Here is a 23,354-nt window from a genome sequence, read left to right as displayed (position 1 = left end):
AAGGGATTTACTTTCACCTTTAAAGACTGGAAGCGGAATGATGTGAGTTTGCACTCCGGCCCAAAGTCTCTTCCCTCAGAAAGCACAGATCATGAATTTGGAAAACAGTGGGGGCAAGCACTTCAGCTGCTGTTATTTACTCCTTGGTACGAGAAGGTTTGTGCTGAGACATTTGCAAGTTATGCCTTGAATAAATACCAGCTAACACAAATAGACTGGGCTCTAATGTGACAATGATTAATATCTAACATTGTAAAACTGTACTGACAGCAACATGATGCCACAAGTTATATTTAAATTATTCAAATTCAATAAATCACATGATACAGATACCAAAGGGGACTAAGTGGTTTCCCAAGAAAGCAAACCAGAAAGGAATTTACTAGATGGTTCAATGCCATGCAAGTTTATTTACAGGTAACTGACCAAGCTACAATATGTATCCTTTACATATCTCGGTCTTATTTTCTAATGTGGTGAGGAACATAGGTGCAACCAACCAATCAACGATAGGGACAATGAAGGACTGCCCATACGTAATCACTCAAGCCAATTGATGAGTGGCTCTCAAATGCTTTCAAACTGCCAGTCTGACCAATAAGAAAAAAACTTTCAGCATCTGAAGACTTCTATTTTTTTACTCCTGTCTTCATTTCTTTTTCTCCCTCATCCCTCACTTGTGCTTCTCTCTAGCTTCCTTCCATAGTGTGTTTCTTTCTTGCTCTCTCCCTCACTTTTGTCTCGATTTTCCATCTTTGCTTCTTTATCACTTTTCTTACACTGTTTTTCCTCTTCAACAGTTTTCACTGTACTTCCTATAGCAAGCCAACTTGTTTGGTCAGGATTATTTCGAGCCATGATTATGTGATAGTGCAGAAAATGCTACTACAGCTCTTCAAAGGAATAAAGCATTTAGTATACTATGAGTTTGCCAGTGATTTTCAAGCTTTTCTGTACAAGGAATATCCTACACAAGCCCAAGCACCCTCTGCAAACAATGACTCACTTATTATTCTAACTTCCAAATGACCTTTAGTGGCTCAAAAACTGTATCATTGCAAAAAAAACTTAAAAAATTAAGAAAAAGCTACAGAAGCAATGAGTCAATAAGATACCAAAGAATTTGCGACACATTGTGTGCCGTTTGCTTGGTTCCAAACTGACAGAAATCTGAACACCTTATAGATCCTATGACTGATGCTACCCATCCTGGGAGGTTTTCTGAACTACAGCAAGTGGAAATCTGCAGATAATTTTAAGATGTGGATTTTTGATAAAATTCCTGGCACAATTGAAGAAGTGGGCATTTTTCTGATATTCTCAATATAAAGCTCACTAAATCAGATGGAAGTAAATAGGCCCGTTATTTGTACAGTTATATTTCATGAATGCTGTTTTCGTTACTGATTTGGAGGACACAGCAGGTGATATATTTCGATTACTAAAGTACATGTTTTATAGAATCATACAGAATGATAAAGCACAGATGGCTTATGATTCGGCCTACTGTTCCTGTGCTTTGGCAGAGCTAGTCAATTAGTCTCACTCCCCTGTTCTTTCCCCATAGCTCTATAAACACTGCTCTTTGAAGTATTTATCCAATCCCCTTTTGGAAGTTATTACTGAACCTGCTTCCACCATCCTGTCAGGCAGTGCACCACAGATAACTCGCTGCACAAGAAGACTTCTCATGGAAAGTTTGGCCTATTTGGTTACTCTGGTTACTGCAGTTTACAGCTGTTCAATTCAAACATGTTGCATCTGACACAATCAAAAATTTAACTCTGGTAGAGGCAAAAACACCATTTGGAACAATTGCATCCTTTTATAAACCTTATGAACTGGCGGTGCTGTCTTCACAGTACCTCACTTACCAGTCTGATGAAGCCCATCCATCCACAACTAGCATCCCGTTTTTCATACCCTGCAGAATATCCATGGGAACCTCAGAGTGTTGGATTGAACTGATTATCTGACCTATCGCTGCAGAATCTCGGAGAATGAGTGCTGTAATTATACACCACTCCCAACAGCCAGCTTCCATAAAAATGTGCATCAGATACCTGAAAGGAATAGAAAAGGCTAGTCAGGTGACTGCAGAAAGTGAGCCTCCAAAACACCTAACCTTGGGATCTGTATCACTTTCAAGCAACCTTCAATTAAGCCCATTTTTCATTATTCCAAAATAAGTATTTAAAATTTTAGCTGAAAATGCAAGCTTTTCTTCAAAACAGAAATCTATAATTCAAGAATATTAAAATAGCAGTTATTCCCACGGTATCGAATGTAATTTTATTCTTCCCTTTAGGTCCTCCTCAATCTTTGTACTACTCACTGTCTGTCAGGCAGGCTGGGACCCACTCCGAAAACTCTACCAAGTCATTCTTTATTTAGGTGAGAAAACTGCCTGTGATGTCTGAACCCTTAATATTTTGTACACTGATAAATACTAGAGTCCTTATTGTCACGCTCTCCCTTACCCCCAAAGAAAGGAAAATCAGCATCCTGGCATGTGGGGAATTCAAAGGCTCAATTTCTTGACTCATTGAGATTGTTGGGTCTGACATAACAATTAGAGGCTTGCATCGAAGGTGCTTGTTTCCACATGGAATTGTAGAAATGCTCTTGCAATCAATGGATTTGGGCTTATATAGAAAATAAAATGAGCAAGTTACTTACCTTAACTGAACCTGTGACTTGCGAGGGCCTTTATTGGCCAGCTCCATCGATATATATTCTAGCTCAGACTGTGTAAGACTGAGTGTAGAAAAACTTTCATCTACCATCGTCCAGTCACCATCCACCATAGAACTGGTTTCTGTGAGATCAGTAGCTGACCCAATACTGCATTCATCACCTTAAAAAAAGGATATTAGCATTTAACTGAGCAGCAAGAAGGTTTGAAGACTTTCATGAAATTTTTAAGGTAAGTTCCTACACTTGCAGAATGCAATTAAAAAGCAAATAAAACTTGTGCATGGCAAAGAAACACTCAGCTCTCTTGCTCTCTTAACTGCATAGATATAGCACAATGTGAAGATCTATTCTCAACTAGACCACAGACGAGATCATGGGAAAGTTGACATGTGGAAGAGTATGAATAGGGAATACGTGTAAGAGGATTTTTTTTTGGTTGCATGATCACCACAGATAAGCCTCCCATTAAGTAGAACTATGAGGTTACCCCAAACAGCTAACGAAATTTAAATTTACCATAAGATTCTTTAAAATGAACAAGTTTCAGAAACTTAGCCCTCCCAAAAAATACAGGAGTAGTGGGTGCTATTCTTGGAGAATAAATGGACAGTTCTTAGCAGCTAGCAATAAAATACACCTCTTCAGCAGAAACCTGTACTTATACAGTGCCTTTAATGTCAGAAAATGTGACCAAGGTAATTCATAAGGATATAAGAAAAAACAGGTGCCAAAGCAAGAAAGGAGAGATGAGGAGGGCTGACGAAAAACTTGGTCAAAGAGGTGGAAGGGAAGGGATTTCGAGAGTGTGGCACCGAAGAGGCTAAAGCATGACCACTGGGAGATGGGGCAAAATGCAAGAGGCCAGTGTCAGAGGAACAGAGAGTTTAGCTGATGGGCGGGTGAAGAGAAAAAGTAGGTGTAGCGCCGGGGGTTAAAGAGATAGGAAGAGACCAGGCAATGGAGAATCTTAAACACAAAGATGACACTGTTAAGTATGACAGTGTTGGGGGTACCAGGAGTCAACATAGCTCAGTAAGGGCAAAGGTGATGGGTGAACAGGATGCAATGTGGCTTAAGATGAAGGTAGCAGATTTTTCAATGAACAGAAACATAAGGAACAGAGGATGAATTGTCAGCCAAAAGAGCACTGCAATAACCAAGTCTGGAGGTTCAATCATGTTTAATCACAACAACGGCATGCATGAAGGTTTCAGTGGCAGATAGACTGAGTTAGAGGTAGAGGCGGGTGACGTTGCAGAGCTGCAAGTCGGCAGTCTTTGTGATGAGGATTATTAGCCTGGAAGCTCAGCTTAGGGATGAATAGAATGCGGAGGTTGCCAAGGGTCGAAGGCAATGACCCCTTTCTACCTAATGTTAGCTGGAGCAAATTATGGCTCAAATGTTAGATCAGCGAGGCAAAGCAGGAGTCGAGATGGCAGACAGGTAGAGCCAGATATCAGAACATGTTGAAACTGACACAATGGCAGCTGATCGTGATGCCAAGGCGAGGATGTAGATGTGTTGAGGGGGGATGGGGGCCTGGGGTTAAGCCAGTGATGGCCCCTTGGGTGCCTCGAGCTGACATGGGGATGGGAAGAGAAGCCATTGCTAGAGATTCTCTAGCTATGTTTAGGGTTGCCAACTCTGGTTTGATATATTCATGGAAATTTGATCAGGTGACATTTGACCTCATCGCATTTAATCACATGACACTGTTCAGGTGATGCTCAAGTACAATATTTGGTCATGTGACATTTTGCCTATTGATTGCAAACATTATTGCATTTACCTCAGTCAAGTGCCTTAATATCACCAAACTTCGAGTAAAGTATTTGGTCTTTCGTTTTAAAGTGAGATGAACATAAGTTATAGATCGAAGAACACAAAAGAACAGATTTAAGGATAAGTAATGTTTAAATTAAAACTACTTCTATGATGTTTCTACAGTGTCGACTGCTATGAGAAACACCAAGTATATACCACAAAATCATCAATATAAGCAACTTCGAACTAAAGTTTTCATACAATTTCATGACATTTTCTAATACACAGCAAATTGTAAAACTAATAAAACCAAAAGCAAGCCTAATTTAATTTACTGACTCCCACACCATATGTAGAAATCCAGCCTCAGGAAGAGGAGGCTCAGTATTCAAGCAGCAGCAAAGCTGCCTGACTCCTGGAGCAAAACACATTATACAGCAGTACACAGCACAGGACAAAACAAATCTCCAACCCTTATTTGTGTGCTGCTCTCTCTGCTCCCTTCACTCCTCGTGCACCCCTTTTGTCCTGCTCTCACCCACTTCGCCCCTTGCTCGTCACTCCTCTCCTTCCCCAGTTGCTCTCTCAGGATAGAGTTTCCAGGCAATTTTAGTTGGTCCCGCTGCAGTTATACTCAACTGGCACTGAAGCAGTGCGTTTCTGAATAGCGGGGAGACCAGCAGGGACCAGACAACATAAGACAGATAAGATAAAGGAGAATACTAAAAGATTCTATAAGTATATTAAGAGTAAAAGGGTAGCGAGGGAGAGAGTAGGTCCCCTTAAGGATCAGTGTGGTAATCTGTGTGTGGAGCCATGGGAAATGGGCGAGGTCTTAAATTAATACTTCTCGTCTGTATTTACTGTGGAGAAGGTCATGGAAGCTAGTGAGTTCAAGGGAGGGAACAGCGATATCCTGGAGCATATCAACATTACAAAGGAGGTGGTGTTGGAGGTTTTGAAGCGCATTAAGGTGGATAAATCCCCAGGGCCTGACCAGGTGTATCCTAGGATGCTATGGGAAGCTAGGGAGGAGATTGCTGGGGCCCTGGCAGAGATTTTTGTATCATTGTTAGCCATGGGTCAGGTACCAGAAGACTGGAGGATAGCAAATGTTGTGCCTTTATTTAAGAAGGGCAGCAGGGATAAGCCAGGGAACTACAAGCCGGTGAGCCTTACATCAGTGGTGGGAAAGTTATTGGAAGGGATTCTGAGAGACAGGATTTATATGCATTTGGAAAGGCAAGGTCTGATTAGGGAAAGTCAGCATGGCTTTGTGCGTGGGAAATCATGTCTCACGAATTTGATTTGAGTTTCTTGAGGAGGTGTCCAAGAGGATCGACGAGGACAGGGCGATGGACATTGTCTACATGGACTTTCGCAAGGCCTTTGACGAGGTCCCGCATGGTAGGCTGGTCCAGAAGGTTCGAACACATGGGATCCAGGGTGAGCTAGCCAATTGGATACAAAATTGGCTTGGTGATAGGAAGCAGAGGGTGGTAGTGGAGGGTTGTTTTTCAGATTGGAGGCCGGTGACCAGTGGTGTGCCGCAGGGATCGGTGCTGGGCCCTCTGTTGTTTGTCATATATATTAATGACTGGGATGTGAATGTAGGGGCATGATTAATAAGTTTGCAGATGACACCAAAATTGGTGGTATAGTGGACAGTGAAGAATGTTGTCTAAAGTTACAACAGGATATAGATCAACTGGAAAAGTGGGAAAAGGATTGGCGAATGGAATTTAACGCAGACAAGTGCAAAGTGATGCATTTTGGGAAGTTAAACCAGGGCAGGACATATACAGTGAATGGCAGGGCCCTGGGGAGTGCGGTTGAGCAAAGAGATCTTGGGGTGCAAGTACATAGTTCCCTGAAAGTGGCAACACAGGTCGACAGGGTGGTGAAGAAGGCGTATGGCATGCTTGCCTTCATCAGCCGAGGCATTGAGTACAAGAGTTGGGATGTCATGTTACAGTTGTACATAATGTTGGTTAGGCCACATTTGGAGTACTGTGTGCAGTTCTGGTCGCCGCACTACAGGAAAGATGTGATTAAGCTAGAGAGGGTGCAGAAAAGATTCACAAGGATGTTGCCTGGTTTGGAGGGCTTGAGTTATAAAGGAGATATTGGATAGGCTGGGTCTGTTTTCCCTGGAGCGAAGGAGGCTGAGAGGGGACATGATAGAGGTATATAAAATTATGAGGGGCACAGATAGGGTAGATAGCCAGAGTCTGTTTCCCATGGTAGGGGTGATTAAAACTAGAGGGCATAGATTTAAGGTGAGAGGGAGGAGGTTTAAAAGGGATCAAAGGGGTAAATTTTTCACACAAAGAATAGTGGGTATCTGGAATGAGCTGCCAGAGGAGGTGGTGGAGGCAGAACAGCAGCAACACTTAAGAGGCAACTGGACAGGTACTTGAATGAGCAAGACATAGAGGGATATGGAATTTATGCAGGCAGGTGGAATTAGTATAGATAGGCATTATGGTCGGTGGGCTGAAGGGCCTGTTTCTATGCTGTATGACTCTATAACATGGCAACCATGACAGCCTGGGCAATGCACACATGTAAGCCTCGCATGTGAAAGGGCAGTTCTCCCAAGTTGCCAGCAACAGTGCCTGGGAGACCAACCGCTCATTTCAGCAGACACCTGTCCAAAGTGGCTGCGATGGGAACTCTAGCTAGAATTCGAAGAGAATGGAACCAAGTGGCGGCAGCTCCACTGAGCTAGACAACAGAAGAAAGAATTTCCAGAATTACTAATCTCGGTTAGCTTTTCTCATAGATTTTGCTTGGGCATTACGGGACAGCATTTCAATTATGGAGAAGAATTGTCATCACTGCCTTTCAAGGGTGGCTCCTATATCATGCCGAGGAGCTTGAAGCCATTAAAAAGGTATTGCCAATTTGGCCTGTATATCTTTTGGTTCCCCCGGACATTTTGAAAGACTCTCACTAACAGAACTGCATTTAAAGAGAAAGAAGCTACAAATAATTCTAATTATCTGTATCTTTTGTTTTGAGTATTAATTAAAATAGTGGGCACTGAATGAGAATCACCCTGCTCAGCACAAAGTACAATGGGACTGAGCTGAGTTGTAGGTGAAACATGGCATGCAAGAAAACTCAGTTCACTGAGGTCTATATAAACTGAAGCTGAAGGGTTGAGGTGGGAAGGCTGGTGAGGACAGCATCCGGATAATTGATGTTCGAGGTGAAAAATTTCTGAGTTGCAAGCAAAAATCAGATGCAAAAAATATTTTCTCAAACTAGTGACTGGTGCACCAAGAATGTAACGAGTGACATCTACCCATAAAAGGTACTATGACTGAGTGGAACAAAGGGGATGTTAATCTTTTATCTTAAAATCTGTGTGGTTCCTTGACCTAGATGTGCTGTGCAATAGATAACCAATGGAAGCACATAATAGTTCTAAACAAAAGTGTGTCTGATAATATTTTGAAACAGTATGTTTACAATAGTAGGGATCCATGCACTCTCAGCCAGTTCAATGCTGTATATCATGAAAGAAAATATACATCAGTTTCAGGTTATATCAGATTAAGTCATGTTGTAGGGGGTGCGGGGAGGGAAAGAGAAAGGAAAGTGTACCAATACTTGGTGCCACAGGTTCAGATACCACTCCACCCAGTTCCGAATTTGTGCCACATTAGATGGTCTAGTGAAATTTAGATTTTTTAGATTTAGAGATACAGCACTGAAACAGGCCCTTCGGCCCACCGGGTCTGTGCCGACCATTAACCACCCATTAATGCTAATCCTACACAAATCCCATATTCCTACAACATCCTCACCTGTCCCTATATTCCCCTACCACCTACCTATACTAGGGGCAATTTATAATGGCCAATTTACCTATCAACCTGCAAGTCTTTTGGCTGTGGGAGGAAACCCACGCAGACACAGGAAGAACTTGCAAACTCCACACAGGCAGTACGCAGAATTGAACCCGGGTCGCTGGAGCTGTGAGGCTGCGGTGCTAACCACTGCGCCGCCCAATGGTGTGATTCAGTAGGTCTGGGGTGCGTCCTTAAGGAGAGAAGGAAAAGGATTGGGGTGGGGGTGGTGGTGCAAACATAAAAAAAAACAGAGGGGGCTTTACTATCAGCAGCCTGGAAGTAGACTGCAGCCGGCTGTCAGTTGGAAGTAAGTCAGGCCTGCAAATGAGGAAGAGATGAAGATACAGTGGAAACAGAGGACTTTACACCTCAAAAACACCCCCTCTGAAACCTGAAACCACTGTGTGCAGTACATATTAGTTAAATGCCAATAATTCACTGAGGCGCAGCATTTGGCAGAAGCACTGTAAATGCAATAAAGCTACATTCACTTTGCTATTATTTCATCGGAGGACAGAAAAAGAACAAACTTGCATTTATGTCACATCTGAGTCCTCAGTGTTTTTGTAAGTTGCAATGTGCACACTTCCCAACAGGTGATGCAGGTCTCCTATACAGTGTACAGGTTACAGATAAAAGTACAATAGACTTATGTATAATGTAAAATAAAAACAGAAAATGATGGAAATGCTCAGCAGGTCTGGCAGCATCTGTGGAGAGAGATGCATGGTTAACATTTCAGATTCTGATGAAAGGTCATCAACCTGAAATGTTAACTCTGTTTCTCTCTCCAGTGATGCTGCTAAAACTGTTGAGCATTTCTAGCATTTTCTGTTTTTATTCCAGATTTCCACCATTCATATAGTTACCTTTGCCACATTTCCAGCTCTGGAGAGCAAAGTAACTTTAGTTCCATTGGTCCTAACTAGACTCCAATGTTATTACAAGTCCTCTATGCTGATTTTATTTTTTCCAATGATTCAAGTCTACTATGATTAGCTGTAGATTATTTATGTTCTGCTTTTAATAACTGACTTGGCAAATTGTAAGTAGGACAATATTAAGTATGGACATCAGGCTTAACTCAAACATTATGAGGGCTGTGTTTGTGTACTTTTATAAATACTTAGCTAACATTTTTTTTTACAATAGTAACAAAACAACTACCTTTAGAAAGTAAAGGTGACAGAATTGCATCTTGTGTTTGAGGTCCTTGCAATGAGCCAGAATCCATTTGTGTATGTGCAGTAGTTAGGCTAAGGCAGATGTGGCTACCACGTGCAGTTATGACTCCACTCTCCAAATCACTGTTTGCAAAAGTCTCAGTTGACTGCGATTTAAGAAACTGGTCTCCAACTGCAGAAAAACAAAACAAAAATGTTATTAACAATCAAAATTTTTTAAAAATAGGTCCATCACGACATCATCTTTGATACTAATTAAGGACTGCCAACTTCAATGCAATTCACAATTGCTCATTACTCAGTGGCATCCACACTGTGGCATTTCACATTTTCCCCAAGGAATGCTATAGCTGTTTTATATGGCTATTATATTTGGCCTCTTTTCAGAGAATACAGAATATTGGGGAAAAATGAAGTGTTCCTTGTGCCTTTATGCAACTTGTTCACAGGGGTACTCATCATAGGAATAGATCTTGAAAGCATAGATTTGTATTTCCCAGTCATGTAACCTCTACCACTTGGAAGGTAAAACAGCATCAATGTTATGGAAACACCAAACAGCACACCACCCTGCTTTGACATACAGCACCATTCCCTTATCACTGGGTCAATATTCTGGAATTTCCTATCCAATACCATTGTGGCAGCAATATTAACACAAAGTGCAGTGGTTCACGAACACTGGCCATTACCAAATTCACAGGGAAAGCAAGAATGGGCGACAAATGTGGCCTTGCCAACATCACCTAAATCCAGTGAACAAAAAAAAACCTAAAAGCAAACTTGCAGTACTTACTTCTAACATTCCAAGACATCAAACAAAGAATCAGGCCACAATGATGGTTTGCTGTCTCAGGGTGTGGGCGACACTGACAATTATTCAGACAACCAGGGATGAGCAATAACGAAGTGACTTAGAATCAGAATCATGCGCCCGTGCCAGCTCTTTGAAAGAGTTATCCAAAATAGTCCTAGAGCTCTGCTCTTTCCCCAATGTTTGCTCGGACAATAGAACAAACAAGAACAAAGAACAGTACAGCACAGGAACAGGCCAGTCGGCCCTCCAAGTCTGCACCGATCTTGATGCCTGCCTAAACTAAAACCTTCTGCACTTCCGGGGACCGTATCCCTCTATTCTCATCCTATTCATGTATTTGTCAAGATGCCTCTTAAACATCGCTATCGTACCTGCCTCCACCACCTCCCCCGGCAGCAAGTTCCAGGCACTCACCACCCTCTGTGGAAAAAACTTGCCTCGCACATTCCCTCTAAACTTTGCCCCTCCTCTCACCTTAAACCTACGTCCCCTAGTAACTGACTCTTCCATCCCAGGAAAAAGCTTCTGACTATCCACTCTGTCCACGCCACTCATAACTTTGTAAACCTCTATAATGTCACCCCTCCACCTCCGTCGTTCCAGTGAAAACAATCCGAGTTTACCCAACCTCTCTTCATAGCTAATGCCCGCTAGACCAGGCAACATCCTGGTAAACCTCTTCTGTACCCTCTCGAAAGCCACCACGTCCTTCTGGTAGTGTGGTGACCAGAATTGCACACAATATTCCAAGTGTGGCCTAACTAAGGTTCTGTACAGCTGCAGCAAGACTTGCCAATTTTTATACACTATGCCCCGACCAATGAAGGCAAGCATGCCGTATGCCTTCTTGACTACCTTATCCACCTGCATTGCCATTTTGTGACCTGTGGACCTGTACACCCAGATCTCTCTGCCTGTCAATACTCCTAAGGGTTCTGCCATTTACTGTATAGTTCCCACCTGTACTAGATCTTCCAAAATGCATTACCTCACATTTGTCCAGATTAAACTCCATCTGCCATTTCTCCGCCCAAGTCTCCAACCATTCTATATCCTGCTGTATCCTCTGACAATCCTCATCACTCTCCACAACTCCACCAACCTTTGTGTAGTCCACAAACTTCCTAATCAGACCAGATACATTTTCCTCCAAATCATTTATATATACTACAAACAGCAAAGGTCCCAGCACTGATCCCTGCGGAACACCACTAGTCACAGCCCTCCATTCAGAAAAGCACCCTTCCACTGCTACCCTCTGTCTTCGATGACTGAGTTCTGTATCCATCTTGTCAGCTCACCTCTGATCCCGTGTCACTTCACCTTTTGTATCAGTCCGCCATGAGGGACCTTGTCAAAGGCTTTACTGAAGTCCATGTAGACAACATCCACTGCCCTTCCTTCATCAATCATCTTTGTCACTTCCTCAAAAACTCGAGCAAGTTAGTGAGACACGACCTCCCCTTCACAAAACCATGCTGCCTCTCGCTATTAAGTTCATTTGTTTCCAAATGGGAGTAAATCCTGTCCCAAAGGATCCTCTCCAATAATTTCCCTACCACTGACGTAAGGCTCACTGGCCTATAATTTCCTGGATTACCCTTGCTACCCTTCTTAAACAAAGGAACAACATTGGCTATTCTCCAGTCCTCTGGGACCTCACCTGTAACCAATGAGGATACAAAGATTTCTGTCAAGGCCCCAGAAATTTCCTCCATTGCCTCCCTCAGTATTCTGGGGTAGATCCCATCAGGCCCTGGGGACTTATCCACCTTAATGTTTCTCAAGACGCTCAACACCTCCTACTTTTTGATATCGACATGACCCAGACTATCTACCCTCCCTTCCCTAGACTCATCGTCCACCAAGTCCTTCTCTTTCATGAACACTGATGCAAAGTACTCATTTAGTACCTCGCCCATTTCCTCTGGCTCCACGCATAGATTCCCTCCTCTGTCCTTGAGTGGGCCAACCTTTTCCCTGGCTACCCTCTTGCTCTTTATATACGTATAAAAAGACTTGGGATTCTCCTTAATCCTGTTGGCCAATGACTTTTCATGACCCCTTTTAGCCCTTCTGACTCCTTGCTTAAGTTCCTTCCTACTTTCTTTATATTCCTCAAGGACTTCAACCATGAAGAAGATCAACCATGTATTGAGACTAAAATAGTGTGAAGGTCAGACTGGATAGGGCATCAGTGAAACAGTTGGGTTTTAAATGCAAATTTGGCAGTATTCATGGTCATTTTTCCTAGTACTAGTCAACAAATTACCAGGTGGGATTTGAACGCTAGGTCGGTAGTCCAGTAGAATAAACACTGCACTACTAAACCCTTATATATTATACTGCCAACTTCCTGCTTGCCCTAACCCTGGCTAAGCTCCAGAATTCCCTCCCTAAACCTCTTCACCTCTATGGTAGCACAATGGTAATGTTACCAGACTAGTAATGCAGAGGCCTGGACTAATGCTCCAGCAACATGAGTTCAAATTCCATCACGACAGCTGGGCAAATTTAAATACAATGAATTAATAAATCTGGAAGAAAATGCTAGTCCCATTAATAACGGTCAGGAAATTACTGGTTCACTAATGCCCTTCAAGGAAGAAAAACTTCTGTCCTTACCCAGTCTGACCTACATGTGATCCAGACCCACAGCAGTGTGACTGTCTCTTAACTGTTCTCTGAAATGGCCTAGCAAGCCACTTAGTTCTATTAAACTGCTGCAGAAAAGTTGAATAAAACTGGATGGACCACCTGGCATCGACCTCGGCACTGGAAACTATAAAGGCACACCTTGCTCAGTCAGCCCTGCAAAGGCCTTCTCACGAACATCTGCAGACTTGTGCCAAAATTGGGAGAGTTGTCCCTACAGCATAGTCAAGCAACAGTCTAACAGTCATATTCTCAGAACCATACCTTACCACCAATGCCCCAAACTCATTTATCACCTTCCCTAACGGCAGGAGAGACCAGGTGGTGGCACAGCGATACAGAGTCAGGAAGGAATGGCCCTGGGAATCTTCAACATTGACTCTGGACCCCATGAAGTTTCAATGTATCAGGTCAAACATGTGCAAGGAAACCTCCTGCTGGTTACCACCCACTGCCCTTCTTCAGCATCAGAATCAGTGCACCTCCATGTTGAACACAGCTTGGAAGAAGCACTGAAGGTAGGAAGTGCACAAAATGTACTCTGGGTGGGGGACCTCATTGTCCATCATGCAGAGTGGCTTGGTAGCACCTCTATTGACTGAGTCCTTAAGGACATATCTGCCAGACCGAGCCTGCAACAGGTGGGCAAGAACCAAAATGAGGGAAAAATGTACTTGACCTTGTCCACACCAATCTCTATGTTGCAGATGTATTTGTTCATGACCTTATTGGAGTGACCACTACACGGTTCTTGTGGAGATGAAGTCCTGTCTTCACACTTAGGATAGCCTTCATCATGCTGTGCGGCACTACCACCACGCTAATGGGATAGACTCAGAATAGATCCAGCACCTCAAAACTGAGCATCCATGAAGCGCTGCAGGCCATCAGCAACAGCAGAATTGTATTAGATTAGATTAGAGATACAGCACTGAAACAGGCCCTTCGACCCACCGAGTCTGTGCCGAACATCAACCACCCATTTATACTAATCCTACACTAATCCCATATTCCTACCAAACATCCCCACCTGTCCCTATATTTCCCTACCACCTACCTATACTAGTGACAATTTATAATGGCCAATTTACCTATCAACCTGCAAGTCTTTTGGCTTGTGGGAGGAAACCGGAGCACCCGGAGGAAACCCACGCAGACACAGGGAGAACTTGCAAACTCCACACAGGCAGTACCCGGAATCGAACCCGGGTCCCTGGAGCTGTGAGGCTGCGGTGCTAACCACTGCGCCACTGTGTATTCAGTCTCAATCAGCAACCTCATGGCCTGGCATACCTTTCACTCTATTACCATTAAGCCAGGGGACCAATCTTGGTTCAATGAGGAGTGTAGGAGAGCATACCAGGAACATCAACAGACATACATAAAAGTGAGGTGGTAATCTGGTGAAGCTACAACACAGGACTACATGCATGCTACAGACAGAGTTAAGCGATCCCACAACCTACTGATCAAACCAAACATAGACAAAAGAGCTGAATTCCAGAAGTGAGACGAGAGTGACTTCCCTTGACTTCAAGGCAGCATTTGACTGGGTGCGGCATCAAGAAACCCTAGAAAAATTGAAGTCAATGGGAATTAGGGAAAACTCTCCATGAACTGCACTCATACCTGGCACAAAGGAAGATGGTCGTGGTTGTTGGGGGTCAATCATCTCAGCCACAGGACATCACTGCAGGAGTTCCTCAGGGTCGTGTCCTCAGCCCAGCCATCTTCCCTGCTTCATCAACGATCTCCCTCCATCATAAGGTCAGAAGTGGAGATGTTCACTGGTGATTATGCAATGTTCAGCACCGTTTGCCACTCCTCAGATACTGTAGCAGTCTGTGCCGCATGCAGCAAAACCTGGATAATAGTTATGCTCGGGCTAAGTGGCAAGTAAGACTCGTGCCACACAAGTGCCAGACAATGACCATCTCCAAGAGAGAATCTAACCATCTTCCCATGACAATAAACAGCATTACTATGGCTGAATCCCCCGCCCTGGGATTCACCATTGACCAGAAGCTTAACTTGATGAGCAATATAAACATTGTGGCTACAAGAGGAGGCCAGAGGCTGGGAATTCCGTAGCAAGTAACTCCCCTCCTGACTCCCCAAAGCATGTCCACCATCTACACGACACAAGTCAGAAATGTGATGGAATGCTCTCCACTTGCCTTGATGAGTGCAGCTCCAACAACACTCAGGAAACTCAACACCATCCAAGGTAAAGCAGTTTATTTGATTGGCACCCCATCTATCACCTGAAACAGTCATTCCCACCACCACCGGCACACAGTGCAATCTACATACAAGGTACACCACAGAAACTCAGTAATGCTCCTTCGACAGCACCTTCCAAACCTGCAACTTTTAACTTCTAGAACAACAAGGGCCGCAGATGCGTGGGAACACCAATACCTGCAAGTTCTCCTCCAAGTCTCACACTATCCTGACTTGGAACTATATCACTGTTCCCTCACTGTCGCTGGGTCAAAATCCTGGACCCTTCCTAACAGCACAGTGGGTGTATCTACATCACATGGACTGCAGCAGCTCAAGGTGGCTCACCAACACCTGCTCACAGGCAATTAGGGATTGGCAATAAATGCTGGCCTTGCCAGCAACGCTTGCATCCCAAGAACAAAATAAAAATCTTTCCCCCTTAGGACGCTCCTTAAAACCTACCTCTTTGACCAAGCTTTTGGCCATCAGCCCCAAATGGTCATATGCGGTTTGGTGTCAATTTTGCCTGTGAAGCCCCTTGGGACTTTTTAAATCACATTAAAGGCGCATTAAATACAAGTTATTGTACATTATCAGTCCACAAACTCAAAGCCATTGTTACATTTTCTAGGACTGCAACAGCATTTGAGATATTAGTAAAAAGCCAATTTACATTTTAATTTAGAGCATTAATTTTCCATTTACTCTTCAATTCTACTTTTAGAATATTCCACTTGAAAATAAACAAAATCATTTCCTTATGGCTCAGTGCACCAGCAACCTATTGTAGAATCAGCAATACAGACCAAGGAGATCCCAAGTTTGATCCCTGGTTCTCAACTCTAATCACTTCTGTTGAAAAGTGTGATCGTGGGGGCAGAGTATGGAGGGGATTAAAAACTGATCCTCCCACATAGCATACGCAGGCTCACTGGCTAGGTGCATAGGTGGGAAATGGCCAGTTGGTCGAGGTGCTGGAGGGTTGTAAGTGATCACAGTACTTCATTCCAGCAAGAGTCATCACCTTCAAATGTGGAGGGCACAAGCACAGGAAAATAAAAGGGTTTTCTAAAAGTTACGATAAGCTCAGGGTTATAAGAAATCACGAAGAAAAATAAGTGCCATGGCTAACAATTCTGTAGAAAATTTCCATTGGGTGGGTGTGAATGTTTTTCTCTTAACACTTTAAAAGTAGTTACTAGTACTCCAGTGCTTGAATAAAACACAATCTTGAGATGCTGTTTGAAGTTGATAAAATATGAAACGCTAAATATTTTTTAAATGCAAAAATGCATATTAGTAATATTTATATTACCTGTTTTGTATTTGCCATTTTTGAATGGCGAATTTACTATACAGCTGGAAGGAATAACAGGAAATGGCCAAAGGAAGTCCTTATGGAGTCTTTTTAAAGCCTTAACAAAGTCCTCGACTCGTGCCACCCGAGTCCTTTCTTTGCAGAGCCAGCCTATGAGCTCAAAACCCAGCTGTGCAGCAAAGCTGCTGAGATCTTTTAGCCTCATCTCCTCCAGGAGTCTTCGCGCATGACGCCAAAGCATCTCATCTATGTACATATTTTCAGTACCGTCAACGTCTTTACTCCACCTAAAGACAAAAGACACAAAGTAATACTTCATTCAAAAACTTTGTTCTTTAGAATTTTTTTTAAAATTAAGTGCTTGGCACCCTTTAAAAGCCTCCATTACTGAATAGCTAGTGGTACACTGGGTTTATTAACGTGTTCTGACATGAAGTAGGTGGAAGAGTGTTTACATTTACAATTCTCCACAATAAGTTCTCGATCGCTGGTGGGTTGCAAGGGTAATGTCATCCAGGTGTTTCACCATTGGGGAGGGAGAAAGTGAAGGAGGAAAAGATTGGAGAAGAAATGAGTCAACCTGCATTGTTCTTGTGCACCTACAGAACAGCATAAGTGGAGACCTAGGAGCAGGGAATAAATAGCACATGGTGGGCAGGAAGAGTAAACAGCATGGTTCAGAATGATTTCCATTAAAATTTGTAGTAAAAGCACTTCCTAGAATTGATTAATCTTCTGACATGCAGTGTTGTGTACGTCAACAGCAACATTTAAAACAAAAAATCTACTGGGTAGGTAAACACAAATTTCTGCATGGCCAGAATAGGTTTGAACAGGGAATTCACATACTGAAACACTAAGAACTTTGAAAAGTTTTTTGACTTTAGTATTTTTGCTGCAAATATTTGGTAACTTTAGTCTTCACTCCATTATGAAATGCGGTTCAAAAAACATCCATACTAATCTTCCAACATTTCTGATTCATATAGAACGAAGCAGAGGGTATCAATTTGTTATTGCAATTAATTTCTGCATTTAGTCTTGTGCTACTCCACAATAATGTTGATGAATCTTTCATTTATTTGTATTTGATGGGCCAATGTAATCCATTAGTTTAATAAAGCAAAGTCAAACAACCAATGATTTACGATGTACATTATCTGCTTAGAACCAGAATTTAGTTAGAAAATTAAATAGCATGGCTACCTCTTGGCTGATGGCCCTGAAGGCATGCTTAATGTCTTCTGCAGGTTAAATTTACCAGCACTGAGGCCTTCCGCTGTCTGTGAAAAACTAATGCTCCTATGTTTGAAGAACTCAAAGCCGCCAGATGAACTGGGTTCCTGTGATAAAATGAAAAAGCACAATACTTTAAGTTCAAAACTATCTAAACAGTGCGCTCTGTTATCTTTTATACTGATACCTTTCACCACGTGGAAACAAGTAGAAATTGAATATTTCTAGTTTTGCACTGGGTAGGACTTTTCACTTAAGTTGACTGCTGGAAGTTTTGAGTTGGAAGTTAAGGTATATACTGTGCAACAGTTAATATGAGTTTTGTTTTATTTATCTGTTTTTAATAAAGTTATTTATTTAAAATGCACATAAAGGGGGCCTGGGGAATAAAGGCCCCTGACAAAATAAAAAAAAAGCACGAGTGTGTGGAGCAAAAGAAGATAGCAACAGTTGACAGCCAGGCATCTGGTGTTTCATCGGCATGCTGAAGGCTTTGAACAGCTAATTCTTTTAAATAATCCAAATAAAACATTAAATCCCCAGCGACTTGCAGTCACCACTATATTCCTTTGGGATTCTTAAATATCTTGATGTTTCATTCTGATTCACTGTTTTTGCAGTAGTTACTATAACTATATTAAATGCAATCTGAGGATCAGATGCAATCACCTTCTCATGTCCACCATCCAAGTCTACAACCTGCGATGTGTGGTTGGGCGGATGACTTAAGAGCGGTTCTACTGTATAGTAGAGCTTGGTCAAAAGTAGGAACTTTTAATTCTCAATGTTAAATACAATCTACATTTTTTTCCATGGTTTAAGCTGTAAGGAAATAGTTGGGATCAAGAACACAAGAAATAGGAGGAGTAGACCATATGGCCAATCGAGCCTGTTTCACCATTCAATATGACCATGGCTGATCTTAGGCTGCACTCCACTTTCCCACCCTTTGATTCCCCGAGACACCAAAAATCTGTCTATTCCAGCCTTGAATGAATTCAATGATAGAGCATCCACAAGTCTCTGGGGCAGAAAACTCCATGATTCACAACCCTTTGAGTGGAGTAATTTCTCCTCTCAGTCCTGAAAGATCGGTCCCTGAGACTGTGTCCTCATGTTCTGGGATTCCCCAGCCAGGGGAAACAACCTCTCAGTGTCTATCTTGCCAAGCCCCTTCAGAATCTCCTAAGTTCCAATGAGATCACCTCTCATTCTTCTAAATTCCAGAGAGTATAGGCCCAATTTTCTCAGCCTATCATAGGACAACTCCCTCATTCCAGGGACCAATTTAGTGAACGTTCGCTGTACTGCCTCCAATGCAAATATATCCTTTCTTAAATGTGGAGACTAAAACGGCACACAGTATTCCAGATGTGGTCTCATTAAAACCCTGTACAACTATAGCAAGACTTCTTTATTCCTGTACTCCAATCCCCTTGCAATACACGCCAAGATGCCATTTGCCTTCCTAATTGCATGCTAACTTTCTGCATTCCTTGTACAAGCACACCCAAGTCTCTTTGATCATCAATGCATACAAGTTGCACACCTTTTTAAAAATATTCTACTTTTCTATTCTTATGACCAAAGTGCATAACTTCACACTTCCCTACATTATACTCCAGCTGTCATCTTGTTGCCCACTCACTTAATCCGTCTATCTCTTAGCAGCCTCTCTGCGCCCTCCCCACAGCTTACTTTTCCATCTGCCTTTGTATCATCAGCAAAATTAGATACATTACTCCCTGTCGCTTCATCTAAGTCATTAATATAGCCGAAGATAGTACCCAGAGCGTGGAAAGGTTGACGTGATTTTATCGGCATGAGCGGCACTCATCACTGTGAACCAGCCCAAAAAACAATGTTCTGCTTTTATATTTTTATTTATATAACTTAGATATGAAAATTAAGGACACTAGATGGTTGGCAATAATAGGCTTGGGCCATAGCCCAGGTTCAAGTTACAGTGCCAAGCATAAAAATATAGCTTGAGGAGTTTGTTCACTAACTGTGATTGAGTTAGTCAGATATTGTCAAATTTAAAACAATTGATAGCAGCTGATTCTTCTGAATATTAAGTTAGTCCCTAGCAATATAGCACCTCAAGCTATAAGGCTACACAAACGAATTCTTCATCCTACTTTTTTGTAATTAGATGTTATTGTAAAGTTTACATCACATGACAGTATAGAATAGTACAACTGCAGTAATGACAGAGCTACATGTAGTGAATAAACAGTTTAGCTGGTAACATGGAGGGAAAATTATTGTATTGATGCACACTGAAAGATGAGCTGTTTTCCCATGTACCTGAGTAGCAGGAGTGGGTGGAGGAGTCTCTAATTCTCCTGCACCAATGGCTTTCAAAAAACGGATCATGTGACGGCAAAGATCCCATTTTCCTTGTTCCAGGGCTGTGTTGAAAAGCAGTGTTGCGTGCTGTCTGCTAACCGCAGGGACCTCCATGTTCTACCAGAAGAAAAACAATCAAATTTAATCTTTCAGTAGATTTGACTTCATATCTGCTTCAAACTTTTATCAGATTCTACAATGGGGCAACTTAATTTGATTTTTGTGCCTGATTTCCAGAACAAACCTCTATTTTGGTTAGCTATCTTGGACATGCATTGAAATGAAGAGGTCTTCATCTAACTTATTGCTTGACAATGCGTTTTCCAAATGCTTTCCATTATTGTACTTGTGACCAATAGATTATCCAGGACAGCACTAGTTCATTTCACTGGAATCAACATATCAGAAATGATGCCCAATCTTGAGGACTCCACACTAAATTATTTCTATACTTTATAGTCCTACATCTGAACAATTAAAATTTTTTTTTTTTATTTCCAAAATATACTTTATTCATAAAAATCTGCAAAAATTACATTGCCAAACGGTTTCAAACAGCACCAAAAAATACAAACATTGCAAGGGAGATCAGTTTCCTTCTATACTATCATGAGTTTCTTCACAACCCTTCCATTTCACAATTGTCATGCCAAAAACCGTTTTACATTTACAGCAAATGAAAATATTAACGATACAGTTCGAGGGGTTTTCCATGGATCCAGCCCCTCAGTCCAGCTTGGTGGGGGAACCTTACACTGTGGTCTTTCCCCATTGAGCCTTTGCTGCGGCTGCCCCAAGCTTTAGTGCGTCCCTCAGCACGTAGTCCTGGACCTTGGAATGTGCCAGTCTGCAACATTCGGTGGTGGACAACTCTTTGCGCTGGAAGACCAGCAGGTTTCGGGCAGACCAAAGGGCGTCTTTCACCGAATTGATAGTCCTCCAGCAGCAGTTGATGTTTGTCTCGGTGTGCGTCCCTGGGAACAGCCCGTAGAGCACAGACTCCTGTGTTACAGAGCTGCTTGGGATGAACCTCGACAAAAACCACTGCATCTACATCTGAACAATTAAAATGTATTAGAAATTTCAGCAAAATAAAGCTGGCATGTTAGGCAAGACCAAAAAAAACCATACTTTTTACAGAATTGCACAGACACTTAAGGTTAATTGTTCCCAAAGGGAACTTTTTTTCTTTATCTTAAAGATGTTCTCAGAGACCTCGCCATGCTAAACTTGGAAAAGTAAGCAAAATATGGATTTTTTTTTGCACTCTCGTTTAAAACTGAGCAAACCAACAATAATCAGGATACCAGTACAGTGAAAAACTGTGAAATGAATAATGATTTTCTAAATAATTTTATTCACTTAACCATGTTTCTTTAAGTATCAGTTTTAAACATTGTACCAGGCTTGGCAAGAAGCCAACAATGGAAAGGAAATAACAGGGCTATAAATTGGTCACACAATTGTTATGGATAACTGAAACTGTATATCATGTGATTCATTATAACGTATATATTTAAGTTCTGCACTTGAGGCCCCAAATACTCCTTTCAAGTGAAACGATTTACTTGTACTTGTTTCATTTTAGCATACAGCATTCACTGCTCACAATGTGGTCTCCTCTAGATTGGGGAGACCAAATGCAGACTGGGTGACTGCTTTGCGGAACAGCTCTGTTCAGTCTGCAAGCGTGATCCTGACCTTTGTCACTTATCGTTTCAATTCTCTACCTTGCTCCCTCTCTGACCTTTCTGTCCTTGGGCTGCTACAGTGTTCCAATGAAGCTCAGTACAAGCTTGAGGAACAATACTTCATCTTTCAATTGGGCATTTTACAGCCTCCGGACTCAACACGGAGATCAATAATTTTCGATCATAACCTCTACCCACTTGGTTCTTTTTTTTTGCTGGTTCTTTTACCCCCTCCCCCACCACCTTGTTTCTTTCTCAATCCCCTTACTTTGTGTTCAGACGGCTGCTATCCTGTCATTCACATCTCACCCAGACATTTTTGGTTTCTTTACTTGTCTCATTACCACTCCCTTTGGCTTTGTACCATGAAACCTTTTGTATTTAATCTGTCCTACCCTCCACTCCATCACAGACCTTCCTTTTTTCTTCATCTCCCTCCCCCTTTCACTTGCTTTAAACCTATTGCATTTCAAACTTTTGATAGTTTGATGAAAGATTACAGACCTGAAACATTAACTGTCTTTCTTTCTCTTGACAGATGCTGTCTGACCTGCTAAGCATTTCCAGCATTTTCTGTTTTTGTTGCCAAAGGGGCTGTATGCCACTAAAACACAGGTAAATTCCAAGCATCATAAAGCTTGAGGCTTTAGCACCTGAAGCAGTGCTCACACCCAAACAATCCCATTTTGATTGCCAAAACTACTTGAGCACGAGCACCTGGAGGCTAAAGAGATTCTTAAATGTTGGTTACCAAGCGATTTTTCACATGGAGACGAAAATGCTCGTTCAAAAGAAAAAAATCTCAACACATTGCTTAACAAAGGTGGCACAGTGGCAAGCACCGCAGCCTCACAGCTCCAGTGACCTGGGTTCGGTTCTGGGTACTACCTGTGCGGATATTCCAAGTTCTCCCTGTGTCTGCGTGGGTTTCCGCCAGGTGCTCGAGTTTCCTCCCACAGCCAAAGATTTGCAGGTTGATAGGTAAATTGGCCATCGTAAATTGCTCCTAGTGTAGGTAGGTGTTGGGAGAATTGAGGGAAGGTGGGGATGTGGTAGGGAATATGGGATTAATGTAGGATTAGTATAAATGGGTGGTTGATGGTCGGCACAGACTCGGTGGGCTGAAGGGCCTGCTTCGGTGCTGTATCTCTCCATGACTATGACTCTAAAAAGGGCTCAACACACTGGGCCAGAATTTGCTGGAATGGGGCATCTCACTGCCTGCCCAGATAGTTAAGCTTTTCCTTACTCCCTTGAGCTCAATTTTATTTTGTCCTCCAAGTTGTTTGAAATGCAAACGGTTAATAGTGCAGAGGGGGCAACAGGGCATTTGTGCCCTTGGTGAATGATGGGACAGTCTATCTCTTTAACTAATGAGATTAAAGGATTGAGAAATAGTCAGAGAAAGGGTTAAGATGGAGGGTAAACTAGTGCGGGTGAATTCACCGTCAAATCAGGGATAAAAAGATAAAGAAAGAGGGAAAGAAAGATTAGGCAGAGAGAAAAGACTAACATTCAAAAAGGTTCAAGAAGAATTTACCAAGAGGAAATTAC

The 23,354-nt window shown here is 42.3% G+C and overlaps 1 protein-coding gene across 4 annotated transcripts in view; it reads right to left on the bottom strand.

Annotated features, from left to right (window-relative positions):
• The window catches only part of ric1 (RIC1 homolog, RAB6A GEF complex partner 1), a 201,169-nt gene that overhangs the window by 6,653 nt on the left and 171,162 nt on the right, over nucleotides 1-23,354 (bottom strand). For all 4 annotated transcript variants that reach the window (XM_068030703.1, XM_068030704.1, XM_068030705.1 and 1 more), the window contains 6 exons: nucleotides 20,068-20,226; nucleotides 17,728-17,864; nucleotides 16,519-16,808; nucleotides 9,489-9,677; nucleotides 2,680-2,857; nucleotides 1,875-2,063 (listed from right to left, as the gene is read on the bottom strand). In XM_068030703.1, the coding sequence (XP_067886804.1) occupies nucleotides 1,875-2,063; nucleotides 2,680-2,857; nucleotides 9,489-9,677; nucleotides 16,519-16,808; nucleotides 17,728-17,864; nucleotides 20,068-20,226 (1,142 nt within the window). The remainder of the gene's footprint in view (nucleotides 1-1,874; nucleotides 2,064-2,679; nucleotides 2,858-9,488; nucleotides 9,678-16,518; nucleotides 16,809-17,727; nucleotides 17,865-20,067; nucleotides 20,227-23,354) is intronic.

Source organism: Heterodontus francisci, chromosome 4, assembly GCF_036365525.1.
Source record: "Heterodontus francisci isolate sHetFra1 chromosome 4, sHetFra1.hap1, whole genome shotgun sequence".
Lineage (NCBI taxonomy): Eukaryota > Metazoa > Chordata > Chondrichthyes > Heterodontiformes > Heterodontidae > Heterodontus > Heterodontus francisci.
The sequence above is the reverse complement of the archived record's forward strand: the minus strand, read 5'-3'. Positions and strand labels throughout refer to the sequence as shown.